Here is a 13,920-nt window from a genome sequence, read left to right as displayed (position 1 = left end):
ACAAGGATCTAATTAGGAACAGAAGACGTCTATCGATAGAACTTTTGAGCAGTTTTGACCACAACAGTCCCCTAGGGACTGAGTCAAACACTGACTTTAGGTCGATAAAAGCAGTAAAAAGTTTGCCACCTGGTATGGTAGTATATTTATCGACCAGGTGCGCTAAGACAAAGCAGTGGTCCAGTGTGGCACAGCCCACTTTAAACCCAATCTGTTCAGCACCAATGATTGTAACCAGGGGGTAGTGGTCGCTCCCTGTAAGGCAGTTCACATAAAAAGCACGGACTGCCTTTCTAAGGAGCTGGGATACCAGCACAAAATCAATAACACTACTCCCACGTGAGGAACTAAAAGTAAACTCACCAGCTAGATCACCTAGGGTACTCCCATTAAGAATTATCTTATAGTGTTGGGCTGCTAAAAGGGCTAATTGAATGCCAGCAAAATTTGTTAATTCATCCTTAGAATGTCTGGCTGAAATCAGGTGTCCTATGGCCTGGAGGGTTTCTTGGGAGTAGAGTGCCTCAATCGATGGGGCACTTGGACTCCCAATCGGGCGTTAAAGTCGCCCCCTATAAGGATGTACAGCGCTGGGAATTTAGTTTCCATACACATTTATGAATACATTTGAACTTGGAGAATTTCTTGTGAATTTCCCTTTCTTGGTCTTTCCAGCCTGTTCTTTCCCTGTTTCTTCAAGAAATGTAGTCCCAAAGTTTGATGTATTTTTGCACTGCAAAAGATCTAAACGTAGGAGCAAAGTTAAATAGCATGGAGTTACAAAAGAACAGTTTACTATAAAAAGTAACAATGATCTTATTCCTTTCTTGGTTATACTGCTATCTGGGAATCACTTGTTAGATAGATAGATTGATAATCTTTATTGTCCCTGACCAGCAAATAAGAGATTGAACCAATAAGAGATTCTTTTGTTGATGCATTTGTGTGAAATACTGGCACCTAGTGGTGTAGCAAGGAAATGCTTCCTTAATATAATTTGAAAATCTGTATCAGAGGTATCTGTATTAGGGCAGTACTTTTATTTGACCAACGAACAGTTACAGCAGGGGTGTCAAACTCGATTTCATTGAGGGCCGCATCAGAGTTGTGTTTGACCTCGGTGGGGGGGGGGCTGGGTGGGTGTGGCCAGGGTGGGTGTGGTCAGCCCAATTTCACTTGTGTCGGGGCGCCTGTGGTGGCCCAAGTGCTCTGTCAGCAAAAATGGCCTTCCGAGCTCCGTTTTTGGTTGCAATGGCCTCCTGCAACCAACTGCCAGCAAAAACGGAGCTCTCAAGGGCCACATGCAGCCCCCCCCAAGCTCCATTTTCACTGGCAGAGGCACCACAGACCAATCCTTCCCTGTTTCCAGGGTTGTCCCGCGAGCCATATCTAAGCACCCCCAGGCCTTGAGTTTAACACCCCTGCCTTAGGTATTCAAATTCTGATGTTGTCTGACATTTAGTTGTGCGAATGTAGGCTATCTACTCATCAAAGTACAGGTAGTCCTCGACTTACGACTACAACTGAGCTCCACCTTTATGTTGCTAAGTGAAACATTTGTTAAGTGAGCTTTGCCCCATTTTACGACCTTTCTTGCCACAGTTGTGAAGCAGATCACGGCAACTGTTAGTAACACCGTTGTTAAGTGTATCTGGCTTCCCCATTGACTTTGCTTGTCAGAAAGTCACAAAATAACCCTGCGACACAGCAAAGATCATAATTATGAACCCGTTGCCAAGCACCTGAATTTTTGATCACATGATCACGGGGATGCTGCAATGGTTGTCAGTGTGAAACACAGTCATAAGTCACTTTTTTCAGTGACACGGTAACTTTGAATGGTCACTTAAGGAAGTGTTGTAAGTCAAGTATGGTACCCACTTTTTGGGGGTGTGTGTGTGAAACTTGTTTATTAGTTGTGGGTCATATGCAAACGAATTCAAGTACAGCAAATGGATGGGATGGACTCTTAGCAATGATATCCCCAGATCTACTTCTTTTAAAACCAGAAATCTGGGACCTTGTGTGATGTAATAATTAAAGGATTATACTGGGACTGATGGGACCTCTGTAACAAATCCATTGTGGATAAGTTTTGGACCAATGCTCCACTTTCAGCCAACCTACCTTACAGGATTGTTTTAGTGCGGATGTATGTATATACGCTTAAAGTAAGTCCTCTGCCTTTTGGAAGAAAAGCAGGTTATAAATATAATAAATAAATCATTGTTCCCACAAGAGAAACCACATAGGAAATAGTGACTGAACAAGACAGAGATGACGAACAAAGTCTTTCTAAGTCCTGGTATAGTCCATGTTCGTTTTTAGAATCAGAGCGGAAGGCCACAAACATAACTTTCAAGAGGTAAACTTGTTTCCACCCCAACCCCAATACTCTAGAGGTGGGTATTCGGCAGGTTCTGACCAGTTCTGGGGAACCAGTAGTGGACATTTTGAGTAGTTTGGAGAACTGGCAAATACTACCTCTGACTGGAGATTTTAGAGTATCCTTCCCCTGCCAGGCCCACCGAGCCACGCCCACAGAACCGGAATCTGCTGGAATCGACTGGAGATCTGTCTACATCCTTCCTGATTCTGGCTTAATTTTTAATCCATTTCTTGATTTAAAAGCGAAGTTTTTTTGTTGTTTTTTAAACTGACAATATTGTTTCTCTTTCTTCCCTGCAGCCTCAGGACCTGGAAGCGTCCACATCCCACACTTTCAAAGTGAAGAGTTTCAAGAAAGTAAAACCATGTGGGATATGTCGTCAGGCGATTACCCGGGAAGGTAGTACCTGCCGAGGTGAGTGATGGTGGCTATGGGAGGGCAAAGTTCAAGCTTCCATACCAAATATAACTACAGGTTGAAATTTCTGGTCCAGTGTTGGTCATAAGTAAAGTACGTACAACACGTTAATCATACAACAGTTCATTAGTGACCATTCAAAGTTACAACAGCACTGAAAAAGTGACTTATGACCGTTTTTCACAGTTACGACCTTCGTAGCATCCCCATAATCATGTGATCAAAATTCAGATGCTGGACAAATGGTTCATACTTATGACCATTACTGTGTCCCGGGGTCATGTGATAAGCTTTTGCAAACTTTTCACAATTAAAGTCAATGGGGAAGCCAGATTCACTTAACAACTGGGTTACTAACTTATCAACTGCAGTGATTCACTTAACAACGATGGCAAGGAAATCAGGCAAAGGCCACTTAACAAATATCTCACAACAACAGAAATGTTGGGCTCAATTGTGGTCGTAAGTAGAGGACTACCTGTATAGAATTGTATTGGCCAATGTTAGTCCACCCCCATCAGAGAAACACTCCTGGCATGGAAATAAAGAAAAATGTCTCCATTTCCCAGTGTAGATTAATATAATCAGAGAATGCTAGTGATTATGGCTAAACATTTCTGAAAATATGGATGCAAGAGCTTATATTTGAACTTAACATTCCTTTTGTGGGCTTCTTATGGATAATTTGCTCAGATACCGTGTGAATAGAATGGTGGCTTAAATGGCCTCTGATGTAATCCAGAGTAAGACTTTTCTCAGGTCCTTCTGTTCCCATCCACATGTTCTAGAGGTCTAGCAGGTATGTTTGTTAGGCTGCTCACTCCATGGGTATTTTCCAAAAATATAGCAGCATGCATGTAATGTGGAGCCTCCCTTCTCCTCCATCTTGCAATGAAAATAATGTTTTTGCTTTCCTATGTATGGGAGTGTCAGGCCTACAAGGATGGGCACATTAAGGAACCAATGCCATCCAGGTCAGGACTATTTTTGTTGTAAGAGTTATAATAATAGAATCTTGAAAGTTTGAAAGTTCTTTCCCCACTTCTCCTTCCCTTCATCTTCATGTGAACTAAGGAATGACTGATCTGAGATGTTTTCTCAAGTGATGTTTTTGGCCTGGACTCAAGCCCAGATTGAGGCTTTGTATCAGATTGTGGCCTTGCTTTTGACTCTTCCTCTTATCCTTCCAGGCCATCCCCTATTCCCTCTTCATATAAGGAAGAAAAGAACATTGTAAAATTCCCTGATTGCATTAATTAAACACAATTGACTGAATCAGCTGCTTCCCCAAAGTAAAGACTTATGTGTCAGTAGCATACAATATCTGATTCTCACTCTAAGGATAACCATCGTTAATACCTTTCTCCCATCCATTCAGTACAAAAGAGACTGGGAAGCTTATCACATTTTTTTATTTTAAAAAATATAAAGACTGGAGGAATAATTCAGGGTAGGCTCATTGGAATAGCTCTACTATGGAAAGAACAATGGAGATTCCTACTCAACTGTTTCTTCTAGCTTTCTGTCTTCACTTGCATAGCAATAAAGATAAAGGTTCCCCTCGCACATATGTGCTAGTCAAAGAGGCAGCACTGCCCGAAGACGTCTCTGTGGTTATGTGGCCAGCATGACTAAATGCCGAAGGAGTATGGAACACTGTTACCTTCCCACCAAAGTGTTCCCTATTTTTCTACTTGCATTTTTACATGCTTTTGAACTGCTAGGTTGGCAGAAGCTGGGACAAGTAACGGGAGCTCACTCCATTACGTGGTGCTAGGGATTCGAACCGCTTGAACTGCCAACCTTTTTGATTGACAAGCTCAGCATCTCAACCACTGAGCCATCGCATCCCACACTGCATAACAATAGAGTCAGAATTTCTGGAATACTTTGTGTTTCCAAGGTCATGGCAGGCATAATCTTTGTTCCAGTAGTTGGACAAGAGAGTTAACCCTCTATCGGCTGTGAGTGAGGAGGGTTACCCAGATTCTCTCTAATAACCCTTCCAACTAGGTTTACCAATTTGTATAACGTTCCAGTTCTCCAGTTTGGTTAAATGTTCACAGACACGGGTTACCCTGTGGTTAAATGCGATAGGTTTACAGTGATGACTTTGAATAGTCATCTATAGCCACAAAAAGTCATTCTTAGACAATAGGGAACCAGAGATAAACCAGATCATTTCCTGTTCTTCTGAGATATCTTCCATGCCTTCCAAGTACATGGTCAAAATACTTTTTTGTAGGACTTTTGTGGAAGTTCAAAAGCATGCAGTTTCATGATTCTGTGCCCAAAAGCTAAGTTGATCTGTTGAAATAATAGCAGAACCAGGGTTTAAAAACAAATGGCATTGTAATTCTGCAGAGATTGGGGAATGTTACCCACTGGTAGACTGGAACTAGGGGAGGGAGTCTATTCTTATCTCAGCTTATTGTTATCTTCATAACACTTCCACCATTCATAGCTTGCTTCCTCTTGTCCCATTCCTGCTTCTTTCCTTCACTTTATTAAGGTTCTCCATGTATTGAGAGCAGTGAATTATAGGATAGATTCACAAAGCAATTGAAGAGCTGGGGACTGAAATCATAGAAGACATTTCCAGAAGTAGCCATGAATAAATAAATAGATCACAAAATGAAGGAACCTTGTAGCCTGTTAGAGATTTACAGATTAATTAATAACAATGATAATATGGCTCTCAGTCTAAGGAAGTGAATTGTAATCCATAGATTTTTCTGTGATCAGGTTCTTAATTTTCAAGATGCCATTAAGATGCCACTTTCATCAGTTTTGCAACTGGCCACAAGATGCCACTATTTCCACATTTTTATCTTTGCTTTGTGCAGTAATGTGGGATGAATGAAGTAGAGTTACTGCTGATGAATTGGCTAACAGTTGCAGCAGTAAAAGTATTTTGTTCAATCTTTCTCTCCCTTGCCAGGAAGATCTAGACATGATCAGTGTGGTGAATAATTCATTCTAATTAGTTGACCTAATCAGAAATGTGGATAGCTTGCAACCTGTTTCCCCAATGCAAGTTGCCCCATTCTGGTTACTTCAGAACTGTTGGATTTCATCATGTCCCACTGTTCATAATTGACTGCAAAAGTAGCAAAATGGGACAGTAGATGATACTTTAAAACAAATAACCTGACCCTGCATTGATTTTAGCAGCTCATTTATCTGCTTTTATCATAACAGAAATTATGGGAATGAATCAGAATGTACATCTAGAAATGAAAAAGCAAAATCCAGCCAAGTTACCTCAGTACAAAGTTTATCCAATCCATTTTTTGCCTGCATTTTGAATTGAACTACAATTATATGCCCTAATCCACACCTTGCTGCAATTTGCAACTTTAAAATGGGAAATTTTATTTTTTTAAACTGAACATTTAAAAAAATGAAATTGTACATTTTTTCTGCCTGATTTTATAAAATCACAAACTAGTGTTAGAGATGGCACAGAACAAACTTTAAAACTGGAAAAATGAGAACTGAACTCAACTAATTTGCCCATTTGTACAATCAGCAGCAAAAAAGAAAAAAAAAACAGCACCGATGAAGCATAATCATAGAAAAGCAAGTACAAAATAATATCCAGACATGCAGCGAACTTATTTGGCAAGACAAGTGATGTAACTCAGAGTTAGTCTCTTTGTGAATATAATGCAAAAGTTTGAAATGGAAAATGTACTTGCTAAATGATCTCAAATGAGGAAGGTGGTAGCGAAAGATCTAACATGTCAGAAGCACATGGTAGAAATTATAGATGAACATAAACGCCACCAAATGGATTTCTGCATGTGGTTAGTCTAACATTTAGACCCAACTTGGAAATCTCTGATGTAGAAAGAATATAAAGTAGTAGCTTATAAAAATGTGATTCACATTTAACAGTCATATGAAGTATTTGTTTATATAGGTGTTGTTTATAGGTGTTGTTTATGTAAAAAAATATTACACATCTGCTCTAGTAACAAATCGGGCTTTTTAAAGGATGCCCGATTTGTTACTAGAGCAGATGTGTAATCTTTTTTTGGCCAGCAGTCTTTGGACCCAGAAGATGCTGAGTTGTTATGGCACTAGTGTTGGTTTCTAAGTTGAGTTGTTGGTCATTCAAAATGTGGTAAACCAGGAGTGGAATTCTACCTGTTCTGTCCGGCTCTGTAGAACCGGTAGCTCTGAAGAACAACAGTTCTATGTCTGCTGCTGTTTTGGCCCACCCGCCTGCTCAGGCTCTTACCTGTCTTTTATTTCCTGCTTTTTCAACCTCAACTACTTTGCGCGGCACAGCTGAGGTTGAAAAAGCGGGAAAAAAGTGCTTTTTCAACCGCTGCACACCCATGCGCAGTGCTGCTCAGCTGTCCAGGCAGCAAGCTGATGACGATTCACATGCGCGCGCAAATCGTAAATCACCGAACCGGTAGTTACACTGGTCGGATCCCACTGCTGTTAAACCCTAGGATATATTACAATTAAAAAAATAGACGTAGTCCTCGAATTACAACAATTCATTTAATGACCTTTCAAAGTTACAATGGCACTGAAAAAAGTGACTTATGACCATTTTTCATGCTTACAAGCACTATAGCATCCCTATGGTCACATGATCAAAATGCAGACACTGGTACATATTTACGACGATTGCAGTGTCTTGGGGTCATATGATCCTTTCTTGTGACCTTCTGACAAGCAAAGTCAATGGGGAAGCCAGATTCACTTAACAAGCATGTCACTAACTTATTAACTGCAGTGATTCACTTAACAACTGTGGCAAAGAAAGTTGTAAAATGGGACAAAACTCCCTTAACAAATGTTCTCATAGCAACATAAATTTAGAGGTGGTATTCAGCAGGTTCTGACCAGTTCTGGAGAACCGGTAGGTGGAAATTTTGAGTAGTTTGGAGAACCGGCAAATCCCACCTCTGACTGGAGATTTTACAGTATCCTTCCCTGCCACGCCCACCAAGCCATGCCTACAGAACTGGTAGTAAAAAAATTGAACCCCATCACTGGCTCAATTGTGGTGTAGCTCAAGGATTACCTGTAAAGAGGAGGCATGCGTTTCCACAGTTGTAAATCAGACACTGAAAATGAAATGGTTCTCATACCCAAGAAACTCATGTTTTCTATTTCTATTATTATTCTCTAATGTCTAAACCTGAATTTGTGAATTACACACACACACACACACACACACACACACACTCACACACACATATCACATACACTCAGCCTCTAATTGTGGAGAAATGATAATAAGCTTTGTGTCCTGTGAGTAGTAGAGTGTGATTATCCATAGATTTAGAAAAGGGAAGAAAAGTCAAATTTTTGAAGCATCTGGAAGGCTCCAGTTTGCCTACTCTTATGTTAAAGAGTACTTTTAGTGTTTTAGAACATCCCCAGCCATCATTAAAACAACATGACAGTATTGAAAACAGGCTTTAGATCATCATGATAAAAGTTGGGTGACTATGAATTACTAGTGAGAAAACAGTCTTAGTTTCAAAGGTAGATAGCCCCTGATCATGAAGCACCAAATTAAAGAAACAGGCTGTTAAGAGGGCAAAATTATAGTCACTGCTTGATTGTTGAAAAGACAAGGAGTGGCATAGTTGCCACCTTGCAGACAACAAAAATTTTGGGTTATAGACTTGATTCCTTTCTGAAATTTTGGAGGATAACAAATTTTTGGCAATAGGTGGGCAGGGGATTATGTACAGTTGGATAATTACGCTGCAAAAAAAGGGATGTTTAAATTAAATTAGGGATTTACTTCTAAATTAGGGATTTACTTCTATCAGGGAAAATGTCGATCCATTTTTCAAATATTTGATCATTAAGTGCAAACCTATCAAGCTCTAGGGTTGTGCATTGAATGGGAAAGACTTATTTGCAATAGCTTGATTGGCTATAATGTTATCAAACATTATCAAGTAAGAAGTTCACACACATATATAATTCATGTTTACATTTCTAGCATAATGGGAGGGAAAAGTGAGCCACATAAAGTCTTCTGAATAAGAGTTAATGACTTTGTAATCTGTATAATCCTTAAGAGAAAGGCATCCCCCAACTTCATAGAAAATTCACATTCAAAAAATTAAAGGTCTTTTCCCAAGAATTCTTCTAAGAGGCATCATATAAGCTGCTATAAATAAATAAATAATAAATAAATAAATAAATAAATAGGTATAAAAAGAATTAAACAAAAATTAGGCAAGACTTTTGAATATAATACTATTTTCAAATACAAACCCCCCCAACTTATTCTTTTGCATGCCATCAGCTAAAATTTTTAATGCCTCTCCAGAAATTTGAACCAATCTGGGTTTTGCCCTGTGCAGTTTAATAACAGCCATGGCTATTGTTCACATCTTTACACTTCAGTATTTTTTTTAACATTTCATTGCTTTTCAGCCTTCACTCTAGTTTGAATTTTAGCTCACGTGCAAACCTGAGTGGTTATATCTCTTACCAAACTTCTTAAATGCCTATCATTTCAGCAAAAGTTTATCTGTCCTTGGCGTGCAAACTGCAGATGTGTGGAAAGCCAGAAAGAGAAACAAATTTCTACAGTGAAATAGATTTATATCTGTTTGTAGAAGATATACAACATCCTGCAATCAGCTGATATTTCCTGTTGCAGTACACACAGCAAAATAGATGTGCATCTTACTTTTTTTTTTTTTTTTAGCATGGCGTCAACTTGTGGGCCACATGCAACTTCTGCTGTGGATGTACTAAAGTTATATGTCTGTGAGAAATCGAGTCTGAATAGGCCAAGGATGTAGAATGAGTCTGAGGTCAGATTGTATCCTATTCTCATTCCTGAGTGTAATTTCAAAGCAAACAGCAGAATATTCAAGATCTGGCAACATCCTTAGAAAAGAACTGGGGGTATGAATGAACTCTGCTGTATTTCATCAACCACATGCCTATGTCTTGTTTCACAGACCTTCTAAATAAACATTGTTTTCAGCACGTATCCTAATTTGTGTAGGATGTCATTGCCTGTTTGGAATGCTAATGGTAAAATGCTTGTAATGAACAGTTCCCGTCTGCTCACTTTTTTCCATTAGATGTGAAATCGCCACCCATACCAACCAGAAACAATTATTCTTTTAGTCTGCATTTGCACTTCATAAAGTTCCAAACACACAATTTGATCCTTAATAACAACTCATGTTCTGTGTTGGAAACTTAATTCTTATCCTATCTTTGATTCTACTGATGCTTAAACAAGATCCAGTTAAAAGCAGTATGAACATAGTACAACTGTATACAGAATTGACCTGTAAGGTTTATAATTTGCTGACCTTAATAGATGAGATTGCAACTTTATTTAGGCCTTGCCACATTCAGATTATATGCAGAGTCCATTTTTTCTTTTGTTACTTTGTGAACTTTCTAAATGGTCAGCAGATTAAAAAAATAAAACGATGTGCAAAACACTTGTTCAGCTGGATTAAGAAAACCATTTAAGAACAGAATCAGACCAAAAGTCCATCAAATTTAGTATCATATTTGTCACAATAATCTCCACGAAGAAAGCCAGTTTGGTACAGTGGTTATGGCATTAGGCTAGAAATGGGAGAAGAATAGAATAGAATAGAATAGAATAGAATAGAATAGAGTTGGAAGGGACCTTGGAGGTCTTCTAGTCCAACCCCCTGTTTAGGCAGGAAACTCTACACCACTTCAGACAAATGGTTATCCAACATCTTTTTAAAAACTTCCAGTGTTGGAGCATTCACAAGTTCTGGAGGCAAGTTGTTCCACTGATTAATTGTTGTCAGGAAATTTCTCTGTAGTTCTACATTGCTTCCCTCCTTGATTAGTTTCCACCCTTTGCTTCTTGTCTAAGTTCTAGTTTTGTCTTAGCCAGGAAGCCAGCTGGGTGAACTTCAGTCTGTCCCTCTCTTAGTCCTTGGAAGAAACATGCCACAGCTAATCCAGGCAGTCAGCTCTCAGTTGAAGGCATGTAGACACCTTATCTATAAACAAAAGTCCCAAGAAGAATCATCTAGTTATCCTCCAAGAGATATGCTGCCTCTCTTCTATGACAATAGTACAAGGCCATCAAGAATCATAGTCATTGAAAGCCTTATCCTATGTGAATCCCCTTTTAAAGGTCTATTAGTAGCCATCATCACATCTTGTAGCAATGTGATGAATGTTAACAGTGACAGCTGGGTTAGCCAGGTTACGCTGGTGGAGAATTTAGCAAGTTATAGTCTCAACCCATCTGGAGGGCATTAAATTGGGGAAAGGCCGCAATAAACAGCCTCCCATTCAGGCTCATTATCAGCACAATGGATGTGTAAATAGCCCTTAAATTAGCTCTATAGGGGGCAAAACAAGTAGGTTTTAATTTAGTAACCCACCCACAAGGATCAGTATCCACGACAGGGAGCAGCTTAGCTAAACTAAATATGGCCTTTTGTGTGCCCTGTTTTCATGCTCTGTAGCTCTCCCAGCTGGAACCGACCACATATAATTCCTGGAAGGATGAGGACTGGGAAGTACTCCACCATGTAATTCTAGTCTTAGTAAAGGCCTGAGCTGAGGGTTACTAAAGGGATAGGGAGGTCATTACCTTCCCATCTTGCATGTGACTCAAATAAAGCACGTGTGACGGAAGGAATGGGATGGCCTACTGCAGGCCCAGCCGCTCACGCTGTCGTTCTGACACAGCTGATACAGATCAGGTGGAAGTCACTGGGCAACCAATATGTTCTGCCAAGTTCTTTTTATCAGACCTGGTCAGGTGCACAACTCTGTTTCCGATGTCTCAGACAAGGGAGGAAATGCTTATTGAACTCCAACAATGCCCGCTTCCTATGTTCTCTTTAGGCAGGAAACAACCCCAGAGGCAGAGAATGCCTAAAGGCTGATTAAGCCACCAATCTCTGCTTGGAAATCTAGACTGATTAAAGGTTCTCTGCAATCTAATGTGCGGCTGGCTTCATAGTAACTTGCATGCCCCAATCCCGCTGAAATATAGGCAGTCAAAGGTGAAGTAACAAGCACAAAATAAATCATTTTATACTTTAGGTAAAGATGGTGGAAGGGTCTGATCATTTTCTCTCTTGTTTGGAGCTGTATAGGCAGCAGATGTTTTGTTGATGTTCTCATTGTGTTTGCACATGGTATCTAATTATGCAGATGGCCTATGGATAATCACACCATTATGCAGGAGTTCCCTCAGGGCTCCAACCTAATATTGTGGAGATCTCTAAATGAACAGGAATATTAGCAAATACTTTTATCTTCTGATAATGGAGGTTGAGCTACATCTTTATGGGGGGGGGGGGTGTCTACCTGTTCATAAGGGCAAGGAAGGTGGGATGCTGGAAGATGCAGATGTTGGGGAGACCTTATTTCAGTCAGAAGAGCAGACTAGAGATGACTGGGAATTACACACAAACGAGGCAGGTTAGGAATCAACAGCAGAGGCAGCAAATTTCATGCTGCAGTCGTTGTCTTCAATTCAGTAATATTGAAATGTTTCCAAATTTTCAAATTTTACATCTGATTGCTTAGAAGCCTTGGTTTGTTTCATGCTATTCTGTTTTGGATTCTTAGCCTTACAAACTACTCTTGCTACCTACCCCCTTGCTTCTCCTTTCTTATCTTTATACTGGTTTTCTTCTGGGTCTCCACCCCCCCACCACAACTTCCTAGATTAGCCAGTGCTGCTGGAATACCAGGTAGTTCCCTATCCAAGTGCTTAGGGTAACTGTTTAGCTTCTGGGATCAGCCAGTGTTAGTAGGTGGTACTATCTTAAAGAGATATTTCCTTGATCTGCATGTTCACTGCATCAGCCTTACCAGGTAGATCACACAGAAAAAAACAACCAGATGAGCTAATTCTACTTTATTGTAACATTGCATTAATAAAAACTTAAAAGTCTGAAAGTAGAATTCTCCCTCCATCCTTTATACATTTAGGGAGGGTCCCCCCTGAACCTCCTGCTCCACCCAATATACAATTGTGAGCTATGCTTCATCTTATCTGGTCATTTCCTAGGTAACATATCTTCACCTGGTCTCCCAAGGCTGTGTCCAATACCATTATAAGCTGTGTCCATCAGGTCTAAAATATTCTTGGCATCCATCACCACTTACTGGCTGAAGCTGCTGAAATTAGCCAACATCTGGATGGCATGGTCATTATATTCTTGTGCTAAAAGTATTGTCTATCCCTAATGAAGATGGCTATGTTCAAGCAATATGCAAAACAAAAAACCAGCCAGCACATTTTAGCTTAGTATATTGTTCAGACTCAAATATGGTTGCAGTATGTCAGATCAAACCAAAAGAATGGAGCTAATTATTCTTCAGTTAACTCTGGATAAATGTGTGATGTAAGAATACATCTAATATCCCAAAGGTGCTTTTTTTTTTTTTCTTCAAAAGGCAACTGGACTTTCTAGTTTTTCTTTAAAGATGTTTCGCTTTTCATCCAAGTAGCTTCTTCTTAGAACAACCATGACCTGGATGATTGAGAATCTCCATGGTCCATAGACATTTAGCAATACATCCAATATTTTCTCAAATTGGAAAGCACTGCAAAATTTAGACAGTTTTCCATGGTGCAGCCCTTTATCTGATTTCCTGACCCTGCACTCCTACTTCATGGCTCAATGACCTTACTAAATAATTGCCACTTTTACTTCTTTATGGCAGGCCATCAGATACTTAAATTTAAACTACACCTTGTTTTCACAGCACTGGATAGGGTTGCTTCCTCTCCCCGCATCCCCGCATCCCCATTTTCTCTTTTCTAGCAGTTTAGATTTTTCTGACTCTCCTTTGAGTGGCCCTCAATGTCCCTACAAAGGAAAGGTAGGGGGCAAGAAGGAGATGCTGTGTCCTCCTTCATCTGGAATGCTCTTCACACCAAGCTGAATGTCTGGAATGTATTGCCATGGAATGCAAGGATGGCCATTGTCTTAGCGGGCTTGAAAAACATCTTAGAGAAGGGCTCGTGGGAGATAGGATTATTAAGTACCATTACGGTTTAATTTCCAACCTGGGGGCAAATTGCTAACAACTACTGGTTTGTGTTGATTTTGGGAGCTGGGTAGGGCTGAGGAAGGTAAGAG

General features: G+C 39.9%; 1 protein-coding gene across 13 annotated transcripts in view; it reads left to right on the top strand.

Annotated features, from left to right (window-relative positions):
• Positions 1–13,920, top strand: part of TNS1 (tensin 1) — a 374,426-nt gene that overhangs the window by 117,389 nt on the left and 243,117 nt on the right. For 12 of the 13 annotated variants that reach the window (XM_087950347.1, XM_087950343.1, XM_026665513.2 and 9 more), the window contains exon 2: positions 2,689–2,803. In XM_087950347.1, the coding sequence (XP_087806473.1) occupies positions 2,689–2,803 (115 nt within the window). Of the gene's footprint in view, positions 1–2,688; positions 2,804–13,920 lie in introns of those variants that run through there. The other variant, XM_087950356.1, reaches the window with a different exon arrangement.

This window comes from Notechis scutatus, chromosome 1, assembly GCF_049901735.1.
Source record: "Notechis scutatus isolate UNSWTSFEM ecotype Mainland chromosome 1, rNotScu1.2, whole genome shotgun sequence".
Classification (NCBI taxonomy): domain Eukaryota; kingdom Metazoa; phylum Chordata; class Lepidosauria; order Squamata; family Elapidae; genus Notechis; species Notechis scutatus.
The sequence above is the reverse complement of the archived record's forward strand: the minus strand, read 5'-3'. Positions and strand labels throughout refer to the sequence as shown.